General features: G+C 46.9%; 1 protein-coding gene across 1 annotated transcript; it reads left to right on the plus strand.

Annotated features, from left to right (window-relative positions):
• The first annotated feature begins 119 nt into the window (after positions 1–119).
• siah2l (seven in absentia homolog 2 (Drosophila)-like) lies at positions 120–27,978 on the plus strand. Its single transcript, XM_015961981.3, has 3 exons — positions 120–737; positions 21,670–21,849; positions 27,607–27,978. The coding sequence occupies exons 1-3, from the start codon at positions 351–353 to the stop codon at positions 27,976–27,978; spliced, it is 939 nt and encodes a 312-aa protein (XP_015817467.3). The 5' UTR covers positions 120–350.
• Positions 27,979–27,995: the final 17 nt, after the last annotated feature.

Consider the following 27,995-nt stretch of genomic DNA (forward strand, 5'->3'; position numbering starts at 1 on the left):
CATCATCATCGTTACATGATTTACAGAATACATGTGACCAACTAACATTTCATGTTCTACCACCGGATGTTTGGATCAAAATGTGAACCAATCAGATCTTAGATCAGGTGAGAGCCAGGCTTTATCTTGAACACAGCCAATTTCTTTATGAATGGCTGCTCTAGATCTGGCGGCAAACTAGGCGGAATCGCAGGAGAGCACTTTCAGCCAATCAGAGGCAAGACAGGCGGGACCTTCCTTGGACGTTCTACGTTTCCAAATGTCTCACCCCGGAGGGACGTCCGGTTGTAAATAGTAAATGACAGTACCACCTGCTCGGCCGCACAACAACCGGACCACAGCTGGAAGCTATGAGCCGTCCGTCGTCTGCCGGAGGCGGAGGACTCGGAGCCGGCAAAGCAGGCGGAGGAAAGCACGGAGGCCCGGGAGGAGCAGCCTCAGCCGCCGCTGCAGCGGCAGCCGTCGCCGGTGTGGGGACTATAGCCGGGTCGGGCTCTGTGTCGCTGCCCTCCGCCGTCCTTCCCGGGCAGCCCCCGGAGCTCACGGCGCTGTTCGAGTGTCCGGTGTGCTTCGACTACGTGCTGCCGCCCATCCTGCAGTGCCAGGCGGGGCACCTGGTCTGTAACCCGTGCCGCCAGAAGCTGAGCTGCTGCCCGACCTGCCGCGTTCCGCTGAGCCCGAGCATCCGGAACCTGGCCATGGAGAAGGTGGCCTCCACACTACCGTTCCCCTGCAAGGTAACCGACACCGGGACACACACTCACGCCGCTTCCCTCTGTGCGCGTGTGTCAGGTGACGTCATTTGGAATTATCCAACAGACGCAAAACCAACCGGGCTGGACTTCGTTAAAGAGACACCAGCTGTTTGTCTCGTGCCAACAAACGCACGGCTTTTCTTTGATCAGGAAACACTCAGAAGTTGCAGATGTAGAATGATGGAGGAGCCGGTGGGGGTAAAGACGTTTGGTCACGTGGTAAACAGCTGATACAGGTTAACGAATATTTCTGAGGTTAAAACGTCACCTCCAAATCCCCTCAGACTTAATCATCTGGGGTGATTTAAGACAACCTTAAATCATACATCTGATAGATTTCCTCCAAAAACAAACTCTCATAGATATTATTTATTCTACTTTATTCTATTTTTAATTATATTATTCATGTTATATGTACCACGTTAGTACCGAAGCAAGTTCCTATAGTTTGTGAATTGTTTGTTCACTGACAATGGCAATAAACCTTTTCTGATTCTGATATTAGCAAAATGCACGTTTAATGGGCAGGGCCGGCTCTAGGTAATTTGGTGCCCAAGGCGAGACTACCCATGTGCGCCCCCCCCCCCCCCCCCCAAGTAACTTACTCACCTGGTTCTAGATGCTGAGATTGTAGCTCAGTAAATGTGCTGCTGCGTGATGCCTGGATAGAAGACGCTGCAGCGTAAACAAGAAAGAGACGCCATAAGATGTCATGCTGCGTTTAGGCAGTTCTCACTCCCCGTCGGGCCCGGCGGCAGCGGGGGAGCCCCCACCACGGCCGCGGCGGTGCCGCCCGCCCGATGTGAAGGACAAAGTTGAAATTCATATTGTATGCGTGCTTAAAACTTGAAACAAAGTTCATAAAAAGGCTGCAATCATACTCCAAAAACCAGTAAAAAAATCTTACATTCTTCATCATCTTCACAGTGAGGCTCAACAGGTGTAGAAGACAGTCCCAGCCCCCGTGGTGTCAACAGGTGCCTGTCGACAGGCTGCAGATATTGTCTCATTGCATCTGGACACGACGATTCAAAAGTAAAATTAACTGGTTAAAGTTATGAGATACTGTATTGTGTATGTAAACAGCTAGCAAGGGTCCGTCCATGGACCGTGCGTGGCAGGAGAGGCAGTTAGCTACAATGGTAACGCAAAAAGTTCCTTTGCCAAATGTATAAAGTGTACATGCCTCTGCTTTGGGCCCGTCTTTTTTTCTTCCTCCTTCCTTCGCTTTCGGAATGCTGATCCCGATGGCTTAGGTGTTCTTTTCATCATAAAATATATCAAAAGTTTAAACGCGGCGACAACAGGGTGTCCTACAGTGCTGCCCACGCGCGTGATCTACGGCACCCTTAACGGTCAAATGCATCGGAGCGGTGGCCCGAGCGGGAGCTCGTCATGCAGCCAGATCATTAGAATTTAAATATTGATGTTTTAATTTTATGTCATTTCAGAGGGGAATTTTGAGTATGTAGAGAGTGCATTTCATATTACAAACATAAATTTAATAAACTTTTTTTATTCATTTATTTTTTTAATTTTGCGCCCTATCCATCAGATGGCGCCCCAGGCGGCCGCCTGTGTCGCCTGTCGGCAAAGCCGGCCCTGTTAATGGGCTCGACACACGGGAGGCGACAAACGACCGCGATCAGCGAAATTCGTCGCTGTCGCTTTTATTACCTGACACACGGGAGGCGACCCGCGGCAGCGGCAAAGCCGTCTACGCGTTCTGTTCCATGGCGAAATCGAAACTTCCGTTGTTTTGTTTGGCTGGTTCAGGTTGGAGGGAATTAAGGTTATTTAAGCGGTTCAGAGTTAATAAAGCGGTAGATATGATGTTTCACAAGGTGCTGCTAGAGTTATGTGAAATTTTACTTGTGATTTTACTATAAAACATAATAATAATCAACTTCTCCTCCATGTTAGCTCGGAGATGTGCGGAGCATCCTGTCCGCTCATTGGTCAGTGAATGAAACCTCCGTTGATTGGTCCTCGCCCGAGTGACAGTGACGGAAAGTTGAAAATGTTTCAACTTTCTGGGATCGCGTCGCTGGGTCGCCTGTGCACGACACGTGCACGAGCGCAAAATTTCACACGCACGTTTTTCGCGTTTCGCTTGGTAGGAGGGAGACCCGCGATGATCGTTTTGACGCGTATGTCTCATTGAAAATGAAAGGAGGAGAGGCGATGTCGCCTCCCGTGTGTCGAGCCCATAAGAGTTGATCTGACAGATTTATGGAAACAAAGTAATCCTGATAAAATAACTCCAGCTTTTCTCAGCAATCCAGTCTGGAATGACACAAGTGTACAGCAGTGTTTCCCAGCCCTGGTCCTCAGGACACACTGACCTGCATGTTGTCTCTGCTCCAGCACACCTGGTTTACATCGGCTCCTCAGGAGGACATCAAGCGCTGCAGATGCCTGTTGATCACTCCTTCATTTAAGTCAGGTGTGGTGCAGCAGGAAACACGCGTGTTTAAAGGTGCAACATGGAGAACATGCTGGACAGTGGTCCCTGAGGACCAGGGCTGGGAAACACTGGTGTAAAGGTTAAAAAAGCCACTATTGACCCTATAGTCTGATCAGATCACAAAGCTAGTTTATAAACTAAATCTTGTACTAAACAGTCAAAAACTACTGGAAATGAGAAAAATGTCTTTTAGACGACGGACACGAGGCAGCAACATGACGGCAGAATTCTGGACACAGTCATGTGGACGTGGGAATGTGGGACTCAGCTGGCAACTAATGAAATTAGAAATCTGGCTATTCATATCGAACAAGCCAAAGCAAAGGTGGACCGGAAAAATAACTAGAAATGATCACAAGTGTTGTTTTCATCCCAGAAAAGGACCGAAATATGAAAATTACAGATGCAGTTACATTGTAGGAAGAAAAAGCTGAAGGTGCATTCGTAAGGTCAACACCAAAGTGGATGGAACAAGGAGAAAAAAGTCTAAATAGTTTTTCAGTTTAGGAAAAATAAGAAAAGAGCTAACTTATCAATAATAGATGGTCCTACAACTCTGGTGGAATTATATTGATCATCTAACCTTTCTCAGCCCCGGTCCTCAGCGCCCCTGTCCCTGTCCTGCGTGTTGTCCATGTCTCTGCTTCGGTACACCTGATTTACATGTTGGAATAGCCTCCTCAGGAGGATATCACGCTCTGCAGAAGCCAGTTAACCAGTCGTTAGTTTGAGTCAGGTGTGTGTCAGCAGGAAACACTGGTGTTTGAAAGGGCGACATGTCGGACAGAGGACAAGAAATCCGGATCTAATCCGTGTAGAGGAAACATTCACACATCAGACTGTTTCTACTAACACAAGTAACCCTCCAGGGCTCCAGGATATGACGGACTCCTAGGGATGGGTACCGAATTCGGTACTTTTTAAGGTACCGACCGAATTCCATAGTACCGACTGAGCACTGATTCATGTCGTTTGAAACGGTGCCTCGTTTCGGTACCTGTCCTTCATAACGAGAACTTGCCTAGACAGCTGCACATGTGCAAGAGCGTTATGTCGTTGGTCGCTGCGAGCGAGTTGTAAACAGAGCAGCATGGTAGAGAGAACGCACGCTAAAGCTTGGGTCCACTTCACTAAATGTGATGGGTAACTGGGTGATGATGAAACCAGCGACAACGATCTAAGTGAGACATCCTCATCTTAATCTGCTCCGGTAGGTAAATATAATTAGCTTGATATGTTAGCTTCCGTTTCGCTAATGGTGCGTTCGCTTTCTCCTCGGAACTCCGAATTTCTGACTGGAAGAACATGAATGCGCTCTAAAGTTTGGCTTCACTTTACTAAATGCGACGGGTGAAGACGAAACCAGTGATAACGATCTAAGTGTGAGGCATCATCGTTTTAATCTGTTCCAGCAGCTAAATAAACTGTTTAAGATAATGTTAGCTTGGTATGTTAGCTTCCATTGCTACCATTGTTATCAGCTAATGGTGCGTTCGCTTTCTCCTCGGAAATTCTAACTTCCCAATAGGAAAAATCAAATGAAAAAACACGGCAAAAGGAATGAAGACACACAGTAAATTTAGTTCACAGTAAAGATGTTTGCTTCAGTTTAATTATCAGCTTATAAAACTACAAGGACGATGTTAAAATACAAACAGTTGTATGTTATTTATCGTGATATTTATCAAATATTGTTATATACTGAGAAAAATATATATTTAATTATAAAAGAGAATTAAAATAATAAACACTCAAAAGTATCAAATTGGTACCGTTAAGTACCGGTATCGATTCGTAGGTACCGGGAATTAGTACCGGATCAATTCAAATGTCAAAGGTACTTATCCCTACGGACTCCTTACGAATTTTGTAAGTTTGTTATTAATTTATTAGCTCATTTATCCGTCTGTTGCTTGAAGAAGCATTAAACTAACAAGAACTACCAGCAACACTTAAACAGGAGGTCGCACTTCTACCTGAACCCAATAAAAACATGCGTAGACGATTTAATAGATGAGGAACGATCGGGCGTTATGCAGCATAAGTATCCACAATAACATCACACATGATGGATTATAGTTAGTGATGCACCGATATGAAATGTTTGGGCCGATACCGGTATTCTGACCCTTAATGCTTGTAAAATCAGCAGATTTTGTATAGAATGAAAATTATTAAAGCTGAATTTACATTATGTACACACACACACACACACACACGCGCACACACGCACATATTTACGGTTCTGAGATGAATTCAAAGGATTCAATCCGAGATGGAAAAAATATCAGTTGTTAAAATTGGCCCAGTTTTATTTATCGGACCGATATGTTAAAAAATGACTAACATCGGCCGATACCGATATTGATGCCGATATTTTGTCCATCCGTAATTATAATCACTTAATATTATTATCTGTTAGTAACTCTGGTTAGGTCCACTTATATATTTTTTTTCTAAGTTTATTTTCATTTATTCACAAAAAAAAACCAAAATACAAAACAGGTTTGCGAAAACAAAAAATGAAAAAGGAACAGAAAGAAGCAAAACTTATGTTATATTTTTCCCTTAACCAAAATACACTGCTCACAAGAATTAAAGGAACACTTTTTTTATTGGGCCTGGCATGAAATCAGTTAAACCTGTCTGATCATTTCCTGGTTGATTAAGCAGCTGAGGGCATTGTTAATCACTTTCAGCTGTATTGGTGTTCATGGACTTAACGACAGGTGCAATAAATGGCAACAATTACAAAACCCTCAAAACAGGACTGGTTAAACAGGTAGAGGTCATTTCAAGTTTCTCCCTCTTGATCTTTTTCGGCTGGTTTTCCACTCGTGCTAGTTTTTGCTCTCTACTGGCAGCATGAGGCAATTCCTTAACCCTTACAGAAGTTGCACAGGTTGTCCAACTTCTCCAGGATGGCAAATCCACACGTGCTGGATGTGCCGGCTCTTGGAGGGTGCAGACGCTTCTTTTCCTCCTGTCCTCCATATCTTATCCTCAAGGCCTTTGTCGGTCTGTGTGTGCTGGGTGCACGGCTGCTTCTGCATTTTTCTGGAAACTGAAATACATTTAAATGGATCTCGTCAGCTGGTCTCTCAACGCGATTGATAAAATTTTTTCAACGATGACAACAGGAGAAGGGGCTCCCGGATGTCCTGCCGGTACAGACCCAGTTGGATACATCATGGACTCCTGGAAACAGTGGAACTTGATCTGTCTTTCTCAGCTGTCTGTGGAGGACTCTGAAGACGTGTGGATATTCGTGGTGTTGGTGTCAGGTTTCCTGCTCATTGGCCTTAGAGGCTACCTGTCTTACCGGAAAATTAACGAGCTGTCGAGGAATATTGGCCTGATCCCGGAGCTCAGAGATGGTTTGCACCACTCTGTGAATTCACAGACTCATAATTGCCGAGATGAATCGTAAGCTTGGGACTTTGGCACAAAAGATGGATGCCATCAAGGAGAGAGTGGACAAATCAGCACAGATTGGGATAGATTAACGTCCATTATTGGGATTCTGAGAGGTTGAGGACCAACAAACTGTAAGACAGAGAGAAAATTATCTCTGGCTGGCCCCAAAACCATTTCTAATCGGAATCTGGCGTCCTTGAGCCTGCAAGGCTCCAACGAAAACTCCCCCCTCAGAAGATATGTGGAATGTGCAGTCGCTATGGCAACTCAACTCTGTCTCCTATCTCAGCATGGGCGGGACTGCGGGAAGGCCGCCGAAGCATCCAGGGTCACTGCAACCCTCCAACCCTCAATGCCCCCCCCCCCCCCCCCCCCCAATCCACACTGAGGTGACATGCGCTGCTTCATCGTGGCTGCAGGAACTGAAGTTGGTATAGTTCCAACCCACCACCCCGCCTAGTGGACACTTATGTTGTGTTGTCTGAAGTCTGTTGCATATCTCTGTCTGAGGTGTTTTTTTTGCAGAGCAAAGCTGCCCTCCTGGTGGAGGGTAACTTTGAAGTGCCTTTTTTCCCTCCACCTGAACCAATCCTCATGTAACCCTCTTATCTCTATTAAGGTAGCGCGACTCAGGGTTGGGAATGACCACAGTCACCAATTCTTGTCATGTGTCTTGCCATGTATGTCTGATCTCTGAATTGTGTGTACTGAAACTCTTAATTTCCCTCTGGGATTAATAAAGTATCTTTTATTTGATTGGGCTGGGAGACACATCAAATCAATTCAATCTCCAGAACATGGAGGAGATTGGGCCACTGGTGTGAATGTCTCTACCCAAACAATCAGGAACAGTCTTCATGAAGATGGCCTGAGGGCCCGAAGTCCTGTAGTGGGCCCTGTGCTCACTGCCCAGCACTGTAGAGCTCGACTGGCATTTGCTCAAGAACACCAGAATTGGCAAGTCCGCCACTGGCGCCCTGTACTTTTTACAGATGAGAGCAGGTTCACCCTGAGCACCTGTGATAGACGTGAAAGAGTCTGGAGAAGACAAGGAGAACGTTATGCTGCCTGCAACGTCTGCCTGCAATGACAGGTTTGGTGGTGGGTCAGTGATGGTCTGGGGAGGCGTATCCATGGAGGGATGCACAGACCTCTACTGCCTAAGAAAGGGTGCTCTGACTGCCATGAGGTATCGAGAGGAAATCCTTGAACCCTTTGTCAGACCCTACGCTGATGCAGTAGGTCCTGGTTTTCTCCTAATGCACGACAACGCCCGGCCTCATGTGGCAAGAGTATGCATGCGGTACCTGCAGGATGAAGGAATTGAAACCATTGAATGGCCTTCACGATCCCCTGGCTTAAACCCAATAGAACATCTGTGAGACATTATGTTTCGGTCCATTAGGCGGCACCAGGTTGCTCGTCAGACTGTACAAGAGCTCAGGTATGCCCTCACACAGATCTGGGAGGAAATGCCACAAGACACCATCCTTTGTCTCATTAGGAGCCCCGACGTTGTCAAGCATGCACACGAGCTCGTGGGGGCCACACAAGATACTGAAAAGAAATTTGAGTTGCAGAAATTAAGTTTTTGAAATAATGGCCTAGCCTGCCACATCTTCATTTCACTCAGATTTTAGGGTGTCTACACAATTGAGCCCTCTGTAGGCTGATAGCTTTTATTTCCATTAAAAGACTTGGCATCCTTTTGTTCCTAAGACATTGCCCTGTCGTTATTTGTATAGATATCCAACTTCATACTGAGATCTGATCTATCTAATGAGTTTCTTTAAAGAGCAAGTCACCCTCAAATCAACATTTTTTCTGATAAACTATATAAATGAGCGTCTAATCATGCTGTATAGGGCTTTTTTTTTCTTGCAGGCATTTAGCAGTCCTTTTGTCAACCATGGTTTATTCCTGTTATCTTTTTTTGTAATTTTTTTTATTTTACAGTTTTTTTCGTATTGACCGCACAATATTCTTATAAAAGAGCTGTAAGCCAAGTTTACATCATTTATGTAAATTTCATCCCAGTTTTGCTGTTCTAGGGCTCTATTAAATGAGTCTATGGCTTTTTGTGACCGATCCCTTATAAGATTTTCCATCTGAGGTTGATGTGTAATCGGATCATTCTTGTAGCACGTGAAAACTAATATCAGTCATTATGATTCCAACACTCTCCAACCTCCCTGAAACATTACTAAATATGTTATCTATAATTGTTGAGCTTTGTACAGTAATCCTTGTGGGTTTGGTTATCAGTGGAAACAGACCAAGTAGATGCATGGAATATACCAAGTCGTTTGATAAATTGTTTGTATTTTTAAAATCAATGTTGAAGTCCCCACCGAGAAACAAATTCTTGTTACCGATTCCACTAAACATTTCCGAAATGGTATTTGTGAACGATTCAATACAGGAACCTGGTGCTCTATAAATACTGCTAATTATTACGTTTTTTGTCTTCTCAGATATCATTTCAACAGTGATCATTTCCATTACATCAGCAGTTGTTGTCAACATGTTATACATCTCTTTGCTTTTTAGGGTATTACATAAATACAGGTGCTGGCCAGTAAATTAGAATATCATCAAAAGGTTGAAAATATTTCAGTAAGTCCATTCAAAACGTGAAACTTGTACATTATATTCATGCAATGCACACAGACCAATGTATTTCCGATGTTTATTACGTTTAATTTTGATATTTATAGGTGACAACCAATGAAAACATCAAATCTGGTATCTCAGAAAATTAGAATATTCTAAAGGCCAATGAAAAAATGTTTGTTTCTCTAATGTTGGCCAACTGAAAAGAATGAACATGAAAAGAATGTGCATGTATAGCACTCAATACTTAGTCGGGGCTCCTTTTGCCTCAATAACTGCAGTAATGCGGCGTGGCATGGACTCGATCAGTCTGTGGCACTGCTCAGGTGTTATGAGAGCCCAGGTTGCTCTGATAGTCGTCTTCAGCTCCTCTGCATTGTTGGGTCTAGCGTATTGCATCCTCCGCTTCACAATACCCCATAGATTTTCTATGGGGTTAAGGTCAGGCGAGTTTGCGGGCCAATCAAGGACAGGGATACCATGGTCCTTGAACCAGGTGCTGGTGGTTTTGGCACTGTGTGCAGGTGCCAAGTCCTGTTGAAAGGTGAAGTCTGCATCCCCATAAAGTTGGTCAGCAGCAGGAAGCATGAAGTGCTCTAAAACTTCCTGGTAGACGGCTGCATTGACCCTGGACCTCAGGAAACAGAGTGGGCCAACACCGGCAGATGACATGGCACCCCACACCATCACTGACGGTGGAAACTTTACACTGGACCTCATGCAACGTGGATTCTGTGCTTCTCCGCTCTTCCTCCAGACTCTGGGTCCTTGATTTCCAAAGGAAATGCAGAACTTGCTTTCATCAGAAAACAACTTTGGACCACTCAGCATCAGTCCAGTCCTTTTTGTCCTTGGCCCAGGCGAGACGCTTCTTGCGCTGTTTCTTGTTCAAGAGTGGCTTGACACACGGAATGCGACACCTGAATCCCATGTCTTTCATGAGTCTCCTCGTGGTGGTTCTTGAAGCGCTGACTCCAGCTGCAGTCCACTCTTTGTGGATCTCCCCCACATTTTTGAATGGGTTTGTCGTCACAATTCTCTGCAGGGTGCGGTTATCCCTAGAGCTTGTACACTTTTTTCTACCACATTTTTTCCGTCCCTTCGCCTGTCTGTTAATGTGCTTGGACACAGAGCTCTGCGAACAGCCAGCTTCTTTAGCAATCACCTTTTGTGTCTTGCCCTCCTTGTGCAAGGTGTCAATGATTGTCTTTTGGACAGCTGTTAAGTCAGAAGTCTTCCCCATGATTGTGGTGCCTTCAAAACAAGACTGAGGGACCTTTTAAAGGCCTTTGCAGGTGTTTTGAGTAAATCAGCTGATTAGAGTGGCAGCAGGTGTCTTCTATATTCAGCCTTTTCAGAATATTCTAATTTTTTGAGATACCAAATTTGGAGTTTTCATTAGTTGTCACTTATGAATATCAAATTTAAATGTAATGAACATTGGAAATACATTGGTCTGTGTGCATTGCATGAATATAATGTACAAGTTTTACGTTTTGAATGGACTTACTGAAATATTTTCAACCTTTTGATGATATTCTAATTTACTGGCCAGCACCTGTACAGTGCTACACCACCACCTTTTTTATTTTCCCAATTCTGGTAATACATCTCATACCCATCTATTTGAACATCCTCAATATCGCCTTCTTGTAACCTTGTTTCTGTAACTGCAATGACCTTAAATCTCATTTTATTTTGTGTTAAAAACTCCAATATTTTATCATAATTGCAATGCAAACTTCTACTATTGAAGTGGATGGTGGACAGTGTATCATTCGCCAAGGCACAGTCACGCAATTCTTAGTCACTATAGTATTTGCATTCATTATTATGCATGTACAGATTATTGTCTAAATCTTTTCCAGGATCGTATATTTTGTATTCTTGTGTCCATGTGCTTTTTTGAGGTTCACTAGTATTTAGTTTCTGTGACTTTGTTGTGGATTTTTACTATATTTATTTATTTTTCCAACATTTCTCTTCCGTCCATCAATCATTGTTTATTGAAAATTTCCAGTTCCTTCAGCTCCTTTATTATCTTAGCCTGTGACCCTTCTTGTTCTTTGATCCATACATTCCCATTTCTTGTCCATGTTGTTTAAATTTTTTCCTGCTTTTTTAGCATCCGTGCTTCTCTGGCTATCGTCCCATTTTTTTGGGTTAGATGTTCGTTTATGTACACCTTAGTGCCTCTTAGCTTGTTTCCTTGTGCCAATACATTGTTTCTTTGTTTTCTGCTGGTGAACCTTACTATGATAGCTGGTTTTGCCTTTTCATATTTCTTAGGCAGTATGACATATGGAAATGGCTTCTTTTTGTATGGAAATATTCTTACTGCGTAGAAATGTTACAACTTGTTCTTCAAGTGACAAGTTCTTTTTCTGAGGCATCTTCTGCTGAGTTATGATTGGTAACTGCATTAGCATAGCTTCTGTGTCTGGTTTCAAGTCCCATAGTAACTCCGGTTAGGTCCACGTATATCTGTTAGTAACTGGGGTTATGGTTAACCAGCGCTCTCACTCTGATCTGCTCGTTCCTCCTACACATGAGATGCTCCCATTGACTGTTAAATAAAAGTTGAACGTTTCATCATCGATTTTATCAATTGGTTGTTGCAGCCCTAGAGCCTTTAAAGCCACCTGACTTATTAAAGTCCTACAAAATAAAATAGTATAAGGAGGATTTTTCCTGATTTCTTCTAATTGAATTTCTTTAAGGTGGAATTTTCACCTGATCAGTTAACTGATAAACTGGCCAGATTTGACAGGCTATCACTAATGGTTGGTTAGTGGCTCATAAACACGATGTTTCAGCACACAGATGTTACATCTGGAATATCCAAACACCGTTCACTCAGACGTGGTTGGATTGTCTTGTTGAACAGTTGATGGGTGACAATAGGCTGCTGCTGTCTTCTGATGCAGGTCCTGTTACACCAATAGAATATGCAGTGGTGTTTGAGGCCATTCCACAAGCAGCTTGTGAAACCCTGCTCAGATGTTTAGAAGCCTACAAACTGGAGGAGTGGTTTCTGTTTGGATGACATGAACCTCTTAAACATAAAATGCAGCAACAGATGAATGAGGAACATAACAGTTGGAAACACGACTCCCCTGACAACATCTCTGGGTGTCCATGTGTGGCAACACTGATGCATTACTAATGAGGTGAAGAGGTGTCCTTCGCCGAGTTTATCCTGTAAAACCGTCCTGGACCGTTTGAAACATCAACTATTCCTACTGCGCAGAGACTTATCATGGATCCATGTACAAAATCTGGTCAGTCAGTTAATAACTTTATGGATCTACCTTAATAGACATTTGGAGAGGGATGTATATTACAGACGCTTTTTTTCTCAGCTCCCTTATCTGCTTCCCCAAGGCTCTTGTCCTGTCTGCCTACAGAGCACTTCTCTGCATTTCTCCTGAAACCACTACTATTTTTTGGAAATATGGACTTAATTAGCTGGTCATTCAACGCGACTGATCAAATTTTTTCTACGATGAGAATGGAGAAGGGGGCTCCCACCTGTCCCGAGGGGACATTCGCAGCGGGATATGCACTCGATTCTTGGGAGGTCTGGCGAATCGTGTGCCTCTCTCAGTTGTCCATCGAGGACGTGGAAGATTTGTGGATGTTCGGCCTGATGATCACTGGATTTCTTCTGATTGGAGTGGGAGGATATCTGGTTTTCTGGAAATTTGGGAAGACGGGAGCGATTGGAGTGCGACCCGTGCCCACGGAATGTGCCACTCGTGCGGTGACCTCACAGACTGGGACGTTGCTCGAGGTGAACCGTAAGCTGGATAATGTCCTCGCGGTGTTGTCTGTGTTAGTACGCAAGATGGATGTTATCTCGGAGAGAGTCGCCGGACAATGTGGGGATGTTTAGAACGTAAAATTGGCTTCACTGGTGGACATGAATGACCACTTATAGACTCCAAGGCAGAGAGGAAAATTACCTCTGCCTGCCACAAACAAAGTCATGTTTATCCTTATCTGACGCCAAAGCAGCCTCTCAAGGCTGCTTCAACACACCCCCACGAAAGGAGGAATGCTGACAGATGCTGTGTCCCGACCTTCCCCCCCTGCCTTCAGATTGTGACTTCTGCTGAGGTCAGCGACCTGCGGGAAACTCAATGTGCTCTCTGGTTCTTATCTCTCCCTCCCACCTGCTGGTCTGCAGCTGGTTGATGCGCCGTACTGGCAGCTCCCATTGGAGGCTTCAGGATCCCGCCCAACCCCGCCTCCCCATCGGACTCTGATGTTTTGTATCTGTGCTGTTTGTGCTTCTATGTTGAGGAGTTTTTTTTGTATAATAGAGTTATCGAAAGGAGCCAGTTGAGGTGGTTTGGGCATCTGGTCAGGATGCCTCCTGGACGCCTCCCTGGGGAGGTGTTTCGGGCATGTCCTGCCGGCAGAAGGCCCCCGGGTCGACCCAGGACACGTTGGAGAAGTTACATCTCCAATCTGGTCCGGGAACGCCTTGGGGTCCTGCCGGAGGAGCTGGTGGACAAGGCCGGGGAGAGGACGGCCTGGAGCTCCCTAGTTGGGATGCTGCCCCCGCGACCCGGACCCGGATAAGCGGAGGAAGACGAGACGAGACGACGAGACTCCCGGCTGGGTCTAACTCTGCTATGCCATTTTTTACCTTACCCCCACTTATCCTCATGTAACACCCTTTTCATCTATCTATTAAGGTAGCGCGACTCATGTTGCGAATGACCGCAGTCACCAATTCTTGTCATGTGTCTTACCCACGTATGTCTGATCTTTGAATTGTGTGCACTGAAACTCAATTTCGTTTCTCTGTATGTCCTGCACATGTGGTAGAAATGACAATAAAATGACTTTGATATTTAGTTATTCAATAATAACGGGAATTATCACAAAGACTAAAGGAAACCAAACTTTAAGGCTTTTCTCCATCATAATAATGAATAAATAAAATCCATAACCACCATGAAAAAAGGCTGGAAGAAAACTCGACATGTTTAGAAAACCAAACCTGCTGGCTCCTCCTGTCCGGGTAGTCTTTATGTGGTACTTCCTCTTGTATACTTGGTGTGTTTTTTCTATCCCTGTATATATACATACATGTGTACTTGTACACCAACCCGCTCTGACAGCCTGACCAGCTCGCTTCTGTTCTGGCAGGTCCTGTTACAAACTCATTAAAGTTAAGTAGAACTGACTGAAAGCTGAACCCTGACCCTGACCTTTGACCTGGGGGGGGGGGGGGGGAATCAGAATTAGCTGATTGATTAGAGAGCACCTGTGATGTCTCGGTTGTCCTCCAAGTTTCACTCAGAGAGCAGGTGAGCTAGTGACATGGTGAGTGAGTGAACAGGTGAGGTAACAGGTGAGCGAGTGAACAGGTGAGGTAACAGGTGAGCGAGTGAACAGGTGAGGTAATAGGTGAGTGAGTGAACAGATGATGTGACAGATGAGATAACAGGTGAGTAAGTGAACAGATGAGTTAACAGGTGAGTGAGTGAACAGGTGATGTGACAGGTGAGATAACAGGTGAGGTAATAGATTAGGTAATATGTGAGTGAGTGAACAGGTGAGGTAACAGGTGAGCGAGTGAACAGGTGAGGTAATAGGTGAGTGAGTGAACAGATGATGTGACAGTTGAGATAACAGGTGAGTAAGTGAACAGATGAGTTAACAGGTGAGTGAGTGAACAGGTGATGTGACAGGTGAGATAACAGGTGAGGTAATAGATTAGGTAATATGTGAGCGAGTGAACAGGTGAGGTAACAGGTGAGCGAGTGAACCGGTGATGTGACAGGTGAGGTAATAGATTAGGTAATATGTGAGTGAGTGAACAGATGAGTGAGTGAATTTGACACTTAAGGTTCAGACTGCAGCAGCTGCCATTTAATGTTCTTTTGGGTTTTATTGGTTCTGAATTGTGTGCCCAATGGAAATGGGTCAGCTAGATTCTGGTCACAGAACCAGTGTTTTGGTTCCAGCAGGATGCATCAAGACCTGCTTTCCTTCAAACTCTGATTCCAGTACCGGACCAGTAACACCCCAGAAACCATTCCCCCAGTACTGTTGTAGAACCATCTGGACCCAAAGTTCTTGTTCCGTCGCACTGAACACCAGATGGGCTGTAACCTGATGCCTGTAGAGGACAGGAGGTAGAAGACCCAGTTGGACCAGAACCTGAGGTCTGATGCCATTCTGGTCCAGATCTTCGAACAGCTGATAATGAACAATCGAAGGACTCTCTAGACCTGAAGCTCCTAGTGGCTCACGGAGCTGCCTACTAGACGCAATGCATTCTGGGTAGCGTTTCCATGGAAACAGACCTGGTACGGACTTGTGTCTGAATCCAGGGGTAGGATGCTTGTGAGGACGCAACCTTGCCAGTCCAGCTAGGTCGGGTCTAGCCTTCGCCAGCCTGCAGGTCCTGTTGCTTAGCAACCGTGACGGTAGCGAACGGGAGAAGGAGAAGAGCTCAAGCGAAGGAAAATCCATCAGGGATGCTTCAGAAGCTGCAGCAGCTTCACCTCCATCGCCAGCGTTTGTTCTCCAGCCTGAGAGAACCTTTTCCAGGTAAAGCCTTGAAGCACATCTGTGTTAAGTTACATGTACACATTACTACTATAAAGTACTAACACGTGGGTCATTAAAACAAGCAAAATACATTTTAACTGTTGAATGGAGCAGGACCTTTTCTCACCGGGTCAGAACGTCTCAGTCTGCATTAAGTTAATAAAACAGCTGCTTGTTTATTTAAGACTGATGATGCTTAGATGTCTTCTATGTAGTAAATCTGTAGTTTTTATTGTTCCTTCTTTAAACCGAACCTGTGTGTGTGTGTGTGTGTGTGTGTGTGTGTGTGTGTGTGTGTGTGTGTGTGTGTGTGTGTGTGTGTGTGTGTGTAACTTAATTATGAATTATTTTCTCTGCTACAGGTCAGCATTCTGCATCAGTGTTGGGGACACTGAGGCCCTGGAGGATGAGCCAGAGGAGCATGAGAGATGATGAGAGGCTGATGTTCTGGAGGAGGTACCACCAGACCGCCACTACTGTCCATAGAGCATCTCGTCGTCGTTGCGTTTTTCTGAACCTACTTGGGGTTTTCTTGCATAATAAGTTGTGTGTTCTTGTCACTGCTGCTGCTGCGTTAGATTATGGTGATCTTTTCTTATGAGTGTTTCTTTTACTGCTCTTCAAAAGCTGGACTGGGTTTACCGCTCATCTTTGAGGGCTGTAGAGCCGTGACACATCACTGTGACTTGTATTCACGAGTGGTTGGCCACTAGAAGGCAGGGTGATTGGTATGTGTGTAAGTACTCTTGAAGGTCAGCTGCTGCTCTCCGTCCCGTTTGCCGTACAGAGCTTGGGAAGAAAGCCGTTGCTTATTCAGCACCTTCTGCTGCAGAAAGACCAGAAACTGACTCAACTAGTTCCCTTAAATGAATTCACCGCTTGAGTAATTTGTATTTGTTTTAATGATCTACGGTATTTCACCACTGCTTTTATGTTCTAACTGTGTGAAATACTGCTGCCTCTTGGTCAGGACACCTTGTAAACGAGGTTTTTAATCTCAATGGGATTTTCTAAATCTCCTGATTAAATAAAGGTTAAATAAATATAATTCTGAATATGTTCTAGTGATGTGACAGCCGTCGATTGAGCCAGCCCAGCAGTCCCTGTAGACTGACGATGCAGTGGACCGTGAGAGGAAGCGTTCCAACCGTAAGATGCTGCTTGATCCATACATCACTGGTCCATATTCCTTCTGATCTTCATATAATAGTCACGTGTTATAGATAATTCAATTCAATTCAAAAATACTTTATTAATCCCAGAGGGAAATTGATTAATTAATTAATCTTATCCCCTTACCATGTTGTCATTTTCTGTTCATGTAACATGTTCAAAAACATCTGGAACTAATAAAGTGAATGATCAAATGAGTTGTCAGTTAGTATTTGTTTTAATAAACATATTCAAACACCAACATTAACATGATAGTAGAAGGCCTCCCCCAGGAGGACAACCAGCCTGAACCCTGGACACAAGAGAACGTGGGCATGGGCTCACTCTTCACCTCTAAGCTTAATATAACACATCTTTGCTCTGTTGTCCCTAAAACAAATGACTAGAAGCTTAATTGACTAAAGAAACACGTAAACGGGAATAGCTACAAGCCAGTTCTGCTGCCTTCTGCCTAAAACGGGCTCCAACAAACTAATACACGAATGTTAAAGGCCTATAAACAGAACCGCTTCGAGCTTTTTCGTTTTCTATGGACATTTCTCTAACGAACTTATGTTTCAAACTTCTCTGCTCTCTTGTTTCTACTTTGGTCGAAAATCCAACGCCAGTGTGCAAAGCATGCTGGGAAAGCCTTTCTCACTGAGGATACACCAGACCCATCCTCGGTTTTTGGGTGGAATGAGTACGGCACACAAAAATGAGTATTTGAATTTGGACAGCACTCGTTACCGCTGTGATGTCATCGAACTCCAAATGCGTCCTCCTAGTCCCTGAGGACAAACAAACCTGTTAGCGTGGACCTGGATGAGAATAGGTGGGCTCTGTTGGACATGTGCATCAATAAAAACCTTTAATGTTTGTTTGTTTGCTTTCAGAGAAACCGCTGATCAAAAGAACTGTAATAATACCCTTATTTAGTCACATCCTGCTTTCTCAATTCAATTCAAAAATACTTTATTAATGCCAGAGGGAAATTGATTGCTGTAGTATCTCAGAATAATAATAATCATCAAGTCATCAAAGAGTTGTTGTATATTACAATGGCTGTTGGCAGGAAGGATCTCCAGTAGCGGTCAGTGTTGCAGCCAAACTGAAGAAGCCTCTGACTGAAGACACTCTTCCGTTGTCGGACAGTCTTGTGAAGAGAATGCTCAGGGTTGTCCATCATTTTCTTGATTCTCTGGAGAATCCTTCTTTGCATTATCTCCTCCAGCGGTTCCACAGTTGTCCCCAGAACAGAACCAGCCTTTTTTATTAGGCTGTTGAGCCTTTTCAGGTCCCTGCTTCTGATGCTGCTGCCCCAACAGACAATGGCTGAAGAGATTACACTCTCAACAACAGACTTGTAGAAGATCTGCAGCATCTTGCAACAGACACTGAAGGACCTAAGCGTCCTCAAGAAGTGCAGTCTGCTGTGCCCCTTCTTGTAAACAGCTTCGCTGTTCTTTCTCCAGTCCAGTCTGTTGTCCAGGTGAACTCCAAGGTGTTTGTATTCCTCAACCACCTCCACTTCTTCTCCCATGATGGAAACAGTGTTTGACTCCACCCTGTTTCTTCTGAAGTCTAAAATCATCTCCTTTGTTTTGTTCACGTTCAAGGTCAGATGATTGTTTCCACACCATGCCACAAAGCGCTCCACCAGCTCTCTGTACTCAGCTTCCTGTCCATCTCTGATACACCCGACAACTGCAGAGTCATCTGAGTATTTCTGTAGTTGACAGGTCTCTGATTTGTACTGGAAGTCTGAGGTGTACAGGGTGAAAAGGAATGGTGAGAGTACAGTCCCCTGTGGTGCTCCAATGTTACTGATTGCCTGGTTTGATGTGCAGTTCTTCAGCCTCACAAACTGTGGTCTGTTTGTCAGGTAGTCTTTAATCCAGGTGATAGTTGAGGCCCCCACCTGTGTCTTCTGGAGTTTCTGGCAAAGTACATCAGGCTGGATTGTGTTAAATGCACTGGAGAAATCAAAGAACATGACCCTCACAGTGCTGCCTGCTTTGTCCAGATGACAGTGGGTTGGTTGAAGCAGCTGGATGATGGTATCTTCAACTCTAACTCCATGGCGATAAGCAAACTGCAGCGGGTCCTGATATGTCCTAGTTAGCTTATTCAGGTGGACCAACAGGAGTCTCTCCAGGACCTTCATGATGTGGGATGTCAGGGCAACGGGTCTGTAGTCGTCATTGACTGATGGGCGAGTTTTCTTTGGAACTGGAACAAGGCAGGATGTCTTCCACAGGACTGGAACCTTCTCCTGGACCAGGCTGAGGTTGAAGAAGTGCTGCAGAATCCCACAGAGCTGCTCTGCACAGGCCTTCAGTACTCTGGGGATGACACAGTCTGGACCTGCAGCCTTGTTCCTGTTCAGTCTCTCCAGCTGCCTCTTCACCTGACTTCTAGAGACAGATAAGTGGGAGGGGGAGGTAAATGGGGCAGCAGCATCTCCTGACTTGATTGAAGACAGATTTATAGAACCAGAAGAGTCCATGGCTGTGTTAGAGGAAAAAAGAGCTGGCGTGTGACAGGAAAATGTTGCATCAGAGGAGGATGGGATGTCTGATTGGCTGGGGACAGGCGAGGAGGATTCTGGGTTTGTTCCTGAACTGAACCTATTGAAGAACTTGTTCAGTTCATTGGCTGTGTCCAGGCTGCCATCTGTGCAATCCTTCCTCTGCTTGAAGCCTGTGATCTTCTTCATCCCTGACCAGACATCTCTGACATTGTTCCTCTGTAGTTTGTTCTCTAGCTTCTTCCTGTATGCCTCCTTGCTGTCTCTGATCTTGATCTTCAGTTGCTTCTGGATACTCCTCAATAACTCCCTGTTTCCCTCCTTGAAGGCTCTTTTTTTCTCATTTAGCAGATTCTTCAGATCATGGGTTTGTTATTAGCGAAGCATCTCACTGTTCTGGTGGGTATGATGTTTTCCACACAGAAGTTTATATAGTCAGTGACACATCCAGTCATGGAATTGATGTCCTCTTCATATCCTTGGCAGAGTGTCATCCAATCTGTGGTCTCAAAACAACCCTGCAGGGCTTCTTCAGCGTCCTGTGACCATTTTCTCACAGTTCTTCTTGTCACAGGTTGCCTCTGAACAAGTGGTTTGTATTCTGAGCAGAGAAAAACAAGATTGTGATCTGATTGTCCCAGAGGAGGTCTTGTTTTGGACAGGTATGCATTCTTTACATTTGCATAACACAAATCCAATGTCTTGTTTTTTCTGGTGGAGCAGCTGACAAACTGTTGAAATGTTGAAAGTGTAGCAGAGAGCGAGGCATGATGTACTGTAGCTTGTAGCTTAGCGACAACGGAACTGATGGCATCACATGCACTTTCAGCAATGGCTGAAGGTGGAATATAAACGTTTGCCAAGACAATACTGGTGAACTCTCTTGGCAAATAATATGGGCGACAACTTACTGCCTAGTGTTCAACATCTGGGCTGCAGAGACGACATTTCACTGAAACATGACCTGGAGCAGCTGACAAACTGTTGAAATGTTGAAAGTGTAGCAGAGAGCGAGGCATGATGTACTGTAGCTTGTAGCTTAGCGACAACAGAACTGATGGCATCACATGCACTTTCAGCAATGGCTGAAGGTGGAATATAAACGTTTGCCAAGACAACACTGGTGAACTCTCTTGGCAAATAATATGGGCGACAACTTACTGCCTAGTGTTCAACATCTGGGCTGCAGAGACGACATTTCACTGAAACATGACCTGGATGGCACCATCTGTTGTTGAAAAGCACTGCCACTCCACCTCGTTTTCTTTTCCTGCTCCTCTACAGATCTCCGTCTGCTCGTACCATCAGGAATCCTGGCAGAGAGACGCTGGAATCGGGTATATGGTCCTGCAGTCATGTCTCAGTGAAACACATAACACTGCACTGCCGATACTCTGGCTGAGTCCTTGAAAGGGCTTGGAGTTCATCCATCTTGTTGGCCAGTGATCTCACATTTTCCATTACGATCGATGGAAGAGATGGTTTGAATTTCCTCTTTATCTCCGTTTTGCTCCCGCTCTTCACCCACGCTTCTTGCGTTTTAGCTCATTTGGGATTTGTGGCTTCAGTTGAGGTATTATTTCAGCCTTTCCAATGATAATCCGCTGCTCCCGATTGTAAACCAGCTTGTTGCCATGGTTACACATAATAACAAATGCTCAAAAAGTGAAAAAATAGCAGTAAAAATCCTCCAAGCTTCACAGCACCAGAAACAGAAAAGTAAAATGTCCAAAAAAATAGTTTTTCTTGAGAAACTACAAGAAAATGGGAATAATATATATATTTAAACAAGACGGTTATTATTATTGTCAACTTTTTTACCGGGGTTTACCGCTACACCGGTTACCGTGACAACCCTAGTTATGAGTAACTAATAATTAGTCATCTTTATTAGTCACAAAAAACTATTCATGTTCATGGCTAACTAATAACTTGTCTTATTAATGAGAAATTAATAATAGTCTAGTTTTTTAGTAACTAAAAACTATTCCTGTTTATGAGTTTTAATAACTAGCCCTGTTCATGGCTAACTAATAATTAACGTTAGTTCATTTTTATAGCAGCAGTCGGAACATCTCAGGTTAAATAGAAGCTCAGGAGGAAGTCTGAACGTTTTTATCTTGGAGTGTTGCTGAAGCTGCTCCGTCTTTTCCATCCTGCTGCAGTATTCATCAGCCGGCTGCCAGCTGTCGCTCCACCACAGCGAGAAACCTGACCATGAGGAGGTTTGTGAGTTCAGACCCTACACCTGTCCGTGTCCCGGAGCAACGTGCAAGTGGCACGGCTCACTGGAGGCCGTCATGCCTCACCTGATGCACGCCCACAAGTCCATCACCACACTACAGGTCAGAACCCTCAGCCCCCGACAGGACCTCTGACCCTGACTTCATGATTCTGTGTGTGAATCCTCTGACCAGGATTTCAGAATCCTGAACTTTGGTTACGTATTGTAACCCCAGATTCTATTAGTCTAGTTGCAGCCCTTAAGCTAGCTGCTATTGGAAGGATGATCTCAGCATCAGCCAATCATGAAGAGCTTAAATGTACGCCCACCAATGGTGGGCACCCCTTGTGGGTATATAAGTGGAGCAACTCCACTGTTCGCCTCCAATGGCTCTTAGTCCTAACAGAACCAGTGGGTACAGTGGCTTAAGGGCTGCAACTAGACTCATAGAATCTGGGGTTACAATACGTAACCAACGCTCTATTTCGTCTAGTCTTAGCCCTTAAGCTAGCTGCTATTGGAATAATGCGCAGCTAGATTGGTTTACGCCACACTGGTTAGCTCAACCAATGGACACACGCAACATGTCTCCTTTTAGTGAGGGACGCTCAGCCGCAGCCCAGGGCTTAAAAGCCTGAGGCAACCAGAGAGAAGAGTGGGGCCCCACTAAAATTATCATCCACAAGAGGATGAAATTCATTCAAGTAGGGCTGATGTGGTGCCATAATGCCTTCACTCAGCCTGCTGAGGTCCAAGCACTGAACAAGTGATGGAGCCTGAAGACACATCTCGTGAGTAATAACGAGTAAAGGAACAGGGAGAACCCCATGAAGCAGCCTGACAAATGTCTTCCATCGACACACCACTGTGGAGCGCCATAGAAGAGGAAATCTCAGGAGGATCCCGCCCTGATGATGTGTAAGCGAGTGAAATGGCGTCACAAAGCCAGTGTGAAAGACGCTGGGTCGACAGCGCTTGCCCAAGGGAAGAATCTCTGTAGTGCACAAACAGGCTTTGTGAGCAGCAAATCCCTGAAGTGCGTGACACATGTCGTGCGAGCGCGCGCACCGGGCAGAGAAGGTGGGAAGCCGCATCCTCATCAAAATTATGGGGAGGAGGAAAAAGTCCAGCCAATGAAATTGACCTGGATTTGAAGGAAGCATTAATGTTTTTGGGCACAAAGGCTGGGTTGGGGCATAAAACCGCAGACCCGCCATCTTCCCGGATCCTGAGGCATGCGGGAGCCACTGAGGGCGGTTAGGTCGCTCACTCTCTTGACTGATGCCAGCGCCAGCAGCAAGGCAGTTTTGAGTGACAGGAACTTGAGTGAGACCTGGTCCAAGGGTTCAAATGGGGCTTCAGATAAGCCACGCAGAACCACCGTTAGGTCCCACTGGGGAAATAGTGGGCGGGACACAGGTCTGTTCCTTCTGACACCTTTTAGAAAATGCTTTGTGAGGGGATGATTGAAAACAGATCTATCTCCAAAACCCTGGTGACAGGATGAGATAGATGCAGCATATGTTTTAATAGTGCTGAATGTGAGGCCCCTGTCCATCAGTATCTGCAGAAACAATAGGACATCCGCCAGCTGGCAGGAGAGCGCTTGAACATTTCGCTCCGTGCACCAGTTCTGGAAAGCTGCCCATTTAGCAGCATAAGATGCGACGGTAGGGGGCGCCCGCGCACTCTGAATCGTGGCCACCACATCATGCGGCAGCCCAGAAGCCTCTAAGCGTGACCGCTCAGCGGCCAGACCTACAGCCGTTGGCCTATTTCTGGAGGATGTTTGATTATCCCATCCGCCTGGAGAAGGGAGTCCGCCCTCCACGGGAGCCTCCACAGGGAGCCGGACACTAGCACTTGCAGGTCTGGAAAACATGACGCGGACAAGCGTCTGGGAGCCATCAGAATTACAGAGAGCTGCTCCGACCGAACTCGGTCCAGGAGACGGGGAATCAGTGGGACTGGCGGAAACGCATATAGGAGTGTTTGAGGCCAGGGCTGGTGTGAGAAGGCGTCCGCTCCGAGCGGGTGGTGGTTCCGGGGACTCAGGGAAAACCACAGGTGACACTGAGCATTTTCGCGAGCCGCGAACAGACCCACCAATGGTTCCCCAAACCTGATCCAGATCTGTGATATCAGTGCGGGATGCAGACGCCAGTCGGAGTCGTGGGGTCCCCCTCTCGACAGGATGTCTGCAGCTACATTCAGGACCCCCAGAATGTAGGTGGCTTTGATGGACAGCAGGTGGACATGTGACCAACACAGTAAATCTGTGGCTACACGCAATAGTGGGAGGGATCGAACTCCACCCGTGGCGATTTATGTAGGCTGCCGCCACCTGGTTGTCTGTGTGAACTTCGACATGACAGCCCTCGAGAAGGGCAGCGAAGTGACTGATCATATTCCTCACTGTCATAAGCTCCAACACATTTATGTGCTCGTGCGTGTGGGGGGGGCAGCGATCTGCCACCGTATGGAACAAGCACGTTCCCCCCCATCCCAACAGTGACTCATCCGTAAACACAGATACGTCAGTAGGACGTCCGATGGGGACCCCGTGTGAGGGGATGCAGGGATTCCCCCAGTGAGCGAGGTCCCCGCCCACTGAAGGGGAAACCCTCAACATACGTCTTTTCTGACGTATCGGGTGTACCCGGAGGTGGATGAACCAACGCTGCAGGCGCCTCGTGTGCAGTAAACCTAGCGGCACCACAGCGTGGGCTGCAGCCATCATGCCCAGAAGTTTCATGACTAACAGGGCTCTCACGATCTTGCGGGGTTGCACGCGGGAGATCACCGTGGTGAGATCTGCCGCTCTCACCGGAGACAAACGTGCTCTCATTAGGGAGGCGTTCAGCTCCACCCCGAGAAACACAATCGGCTGGGATGGAAGGATGGAGCTCTTCTCCCAGTTGATGAAAAACCCCAGGGTTGACAGAAGCTCTATTAACTTCCTGGTTTGCTCTGACGCCTCGTGCTTGGACCGGGCGCATAGGAGCAGATCGTCCAGGTAAAATAAAACCCTCATTCCTGCCGTGCGCAGTGGCTGCAGCGTGGTCTCCAGACATTTGTAGAAGGTGCGCGGGGCTAGCGAGTAGCCGAAAGGGAGACAATTGAACTGGTATTGAACTCCCTTGAATGAAAAGCGCAGGAACTTCCGGTGCTTGGGAAATACTGGGATGTGGAAGAATGCGTCTTTCAGGTCTATTGACGTGAACCAGTTCCCGGAGCGCACGTATTCCAGGACTTGCCTCATTGTTAACATGCGGAAATGCATCACTGCTATGGAGCAGTTGAACAGGGAAAGGTCGAGAATTGGTCTCATTCCTCCCGACTTCTTCGGTACTACGAAGTAGCGGGAGTAGACGCCTGAGAGCTCTTGTCCGTGAGGGACTTGGGAAATTGCGTCCTTGGACTGAAGTTCCCGCAACTCCAGCTCCAGGGCCTGAGATTGTTCCTGTGACGTGAACATCGTCTCCACGATCCCGTTGAGGGGAGGAGGAGCGGACTGAAAATGGAGTGTATGACCGCAATGAATGGTCTCCGATATCCATTTGCTCATGAGACAAAGGCGGCACCATTCGTGCGCGTGTTCCGACAGCGGACGCGTGTTCGAGGTCACGTGAACGACGTCTAAGGACTGGGTTCGCGCCCTTACCGTCATCGCTCGCACCAGAGAACTGGGAGCGACCCATGGAGGGCTGTGCTCGAAAGGGCGAGTGTGGAACAGCTGGAAGAGACTGATCCGCACCGTGGAGCGTGGATTCCAAGGATGAATGACGAGTGGGAGCCGGGCCCGTGCATGGGGATGACAAAGTGCCAGCGGATGGAGCCGCGCACTGTGTCGCTGCGCATGGTCGCGACAGCGCCATGACATCCCGTCCCACCCTACGATGTGGGGGGAGCGGGATGTGTTGGGCCTGGCCGGAGGCTAGGGCGGTGCGCAAATGGAGCACACCCTTATAGCCGGCCGTGTAGTATGACTGACTGCGTGAACATGCAGATGTGCTGCAGTACTTGGTGTGGGGAACATGTGTGAGGATTCAGCAGAGGATTCTGCAGAGGACTGTAGGATTGTGCTCTCTAAGTGACGTTTTTTGGGTTTTATTTCAAAACCAACATCATTAACATTACAGTCATAAGCGCACACATGCCCCACAACGAGTCATTTTCGTGGTTGCTTTCGGCGAGGTTCCTGCGCCTGTGACTGCCAAGACGGTGTCTGCTGGCTCTTTCGGAACCATTGGCCGCCAACTCTCTGGTCCCGCTGAGGTGGAGCCGAAGCGGGAGGCCGGCTCCGTGAGGCGGGCGGTGCAGCTGGGCGCCTGAAGTTTCCGCGCCGTTCGTCCCATCCTCTGGAGGAACGACCGGAGTGCGAGGCTGACCGAGGGTGGACCAGGTCTAGCACCGTAGCTGACAGTTCAGCTGTCTTCTGAGCCCTCTCGATGACGCTCCTAAGATGGGGACAAAACAGAACATGTGCAGGTGTTCAGGAATGGAGGGCAGGGCCTTGAGCCACAGGGCCCACTGAATAAGGGTCTGCCAGGCAGCAATGCGAGCAGAACCGGTGAGCACAGCAGCGTACAGATTGAGAATGGCATCAGCAGTCTTAGTAATGATGGTTTTTGACTCGTCAGGAGCGTCAAGCTCTTCCACCATTTTGGAAATGCTAAAGGCAAGAAGGGTGATGTTATTTCCTGCAGCGCCGGTCTGGAAGGTGCACTGCGGAGTGCGGTCAGTGAGCTGCATCAGCAGCTGGTCATGCTTAGAAGCGGGAACTGCTCGCGGGCCAGCGAAGTGGTTCTTGGTGCCAACCAGCGAGGCCAAGTCCGGCTCCAGTGGAGGAACGGATGGCCAGCCTTGGTCGGAGAAGCCCTCGACCTTGGTAATGGGCGCATATGTGGAAACTGGCGCCTTGAGCTTGGCAGGCTCGGAGAAGGTGGCGGACCAGCAGCTCATAGCAGCAGGAAAGCGCAGCCAGATGGGGTCTGGACAGCGCGTCTGTGTTGCCACGAAAATTCCCGCCAAATCATCCGCTTCAGGCGGAGGCGGTTCTGGCATGGCTAGCCTCTTGCGGACCGCAGCCGCGGAGATGATGGCGGGCAGCTCCTGGAGCAGGTCTCTTACTGCTGGCAGGGAGGAGCGAGAAGTCACTGGAGCAGAAGGACCAGCTGAGCGAGGCTCATCGACCTCCGTGTTGTCCAGGAGGGAAGAAGGGCTATGGCAGCCAGCCTCGTCGTACTCCTTACTGTTGATGACGTCGTCCAGTCGGTTGAAGCCAGCCGGCTCCTGACCGACGTTGAAGAAGTCTAAGGCCTTGTCCAGCGAGTACGTGTCAGCCACTGGAAATTCCCGGCAGGCGGCGGGGGTGAAGTACTCGACCCGGCGGATTTTTTCAGCCACGGGCAGAGCGGCACAAAACGGGCACGAGGCCTGGGGGGTCAAGGCCAGGCCAGCGTGATGAGCCCTGAGACAGACCTCACACTTGGCGTGCAGGTCGTCGCTGGAGATGGAGCCCGTCTGGCAGGCCGGGCAGGTCCTGGCGTCGCTGGACATGGTCGGTGAGTCGAATGTTCTTGGATAATATTGCTCTTTAAAGGAAGCTCTTAAGCTTGGCTTGAAGAGATAACGGAGGCGAACAGTGGAGTCGCTCCACTTATATACCCACAAGGGGTGCCCACCATTGGTGGGCGTACATTTAAGCTCTTCATGATTGGCTGATGCTGAGATCATCCTTCCAATAGCAGCTAGCTTAAGGGCTAAGACTAGATGAAATAGAACTAATCTGGGTCAGCAGCAGTCAGGCTCTCATCAGATAATCTAACATCCTGGTCATTACATTTGTCAAATGTTCTCTTGTCTGTGTCTTCAGGGAGAGGATATTGTCTTTCTGGCGACGGACATCAACCTGCCCGGCGCCGTGGACTGGGTCATGATGCAGTCTTGTTTTAGCCACCACTTTATGCTGGTTCTGGAGAAGCAGGAGAAGTACGAAGGACACCAGCAGTTCTTTGCTGTGGTTCTATTCATCGGCACCAGAAAGCAGGCTGAGAACTTTGCCTACCGGCTAGAGCTGAACGGGAACCGGCGCCGACTCACCTGGGAGGCCACACCCCGCTCCATCAATGACGGGGTGGCAGCTGCAATCATGAACAGCGACTGCCTTGTGTTCGACACCTCCATTGCACACCTGTTTGCCGACAATGGGAACCTTGGCATCAATGTCACTATCTCCATGTGCTGAGTCGGACACGGTACCAG

This window comes from Nothobranchius furzeri, chromosome 10 (assembly GCF_043380555.1).
Source record: "Nothobranchius furzeri strain GRZ-AD chromosome 10, NfurGRZ-RIMD1, whole genome shotgun sequence".
Taxonomy (NCBI): Eukaryota; Metazoa; Chordata; class Actinopteri; order Cyprinodontiformes; family Nothobranchiidae; genus Nothobranchius; species Nothobranchius furzeri.

What these genes read in the sequence shown, in the direction of transcription:
- siah2l (XM_015961981.3), top strand. Translation starts at nt 351, where the DNA reads ATGAGCCGTCCGTCGTCTGCCGGAGGCGGAGGACTCGGAGCCGGCAAA. An exon ending in CACTACCGTTCCCCTGCAAG is followed by an intron (nt 738 to 21,669) that starts GTAACCGACACC and finishes ATCCTGCTGCAG; the next exon opens with TATTCATCAGCCGGCTGCCA. An exon ending in AGTCCATCACCACACTACAG is followed by an intron (nt 21,850 to 27,606) that starts GTCAGAACCCTC and finishes CTGTGTCTTCAG; the next exon opens with GGAGAGGATATTGTCTTTCT.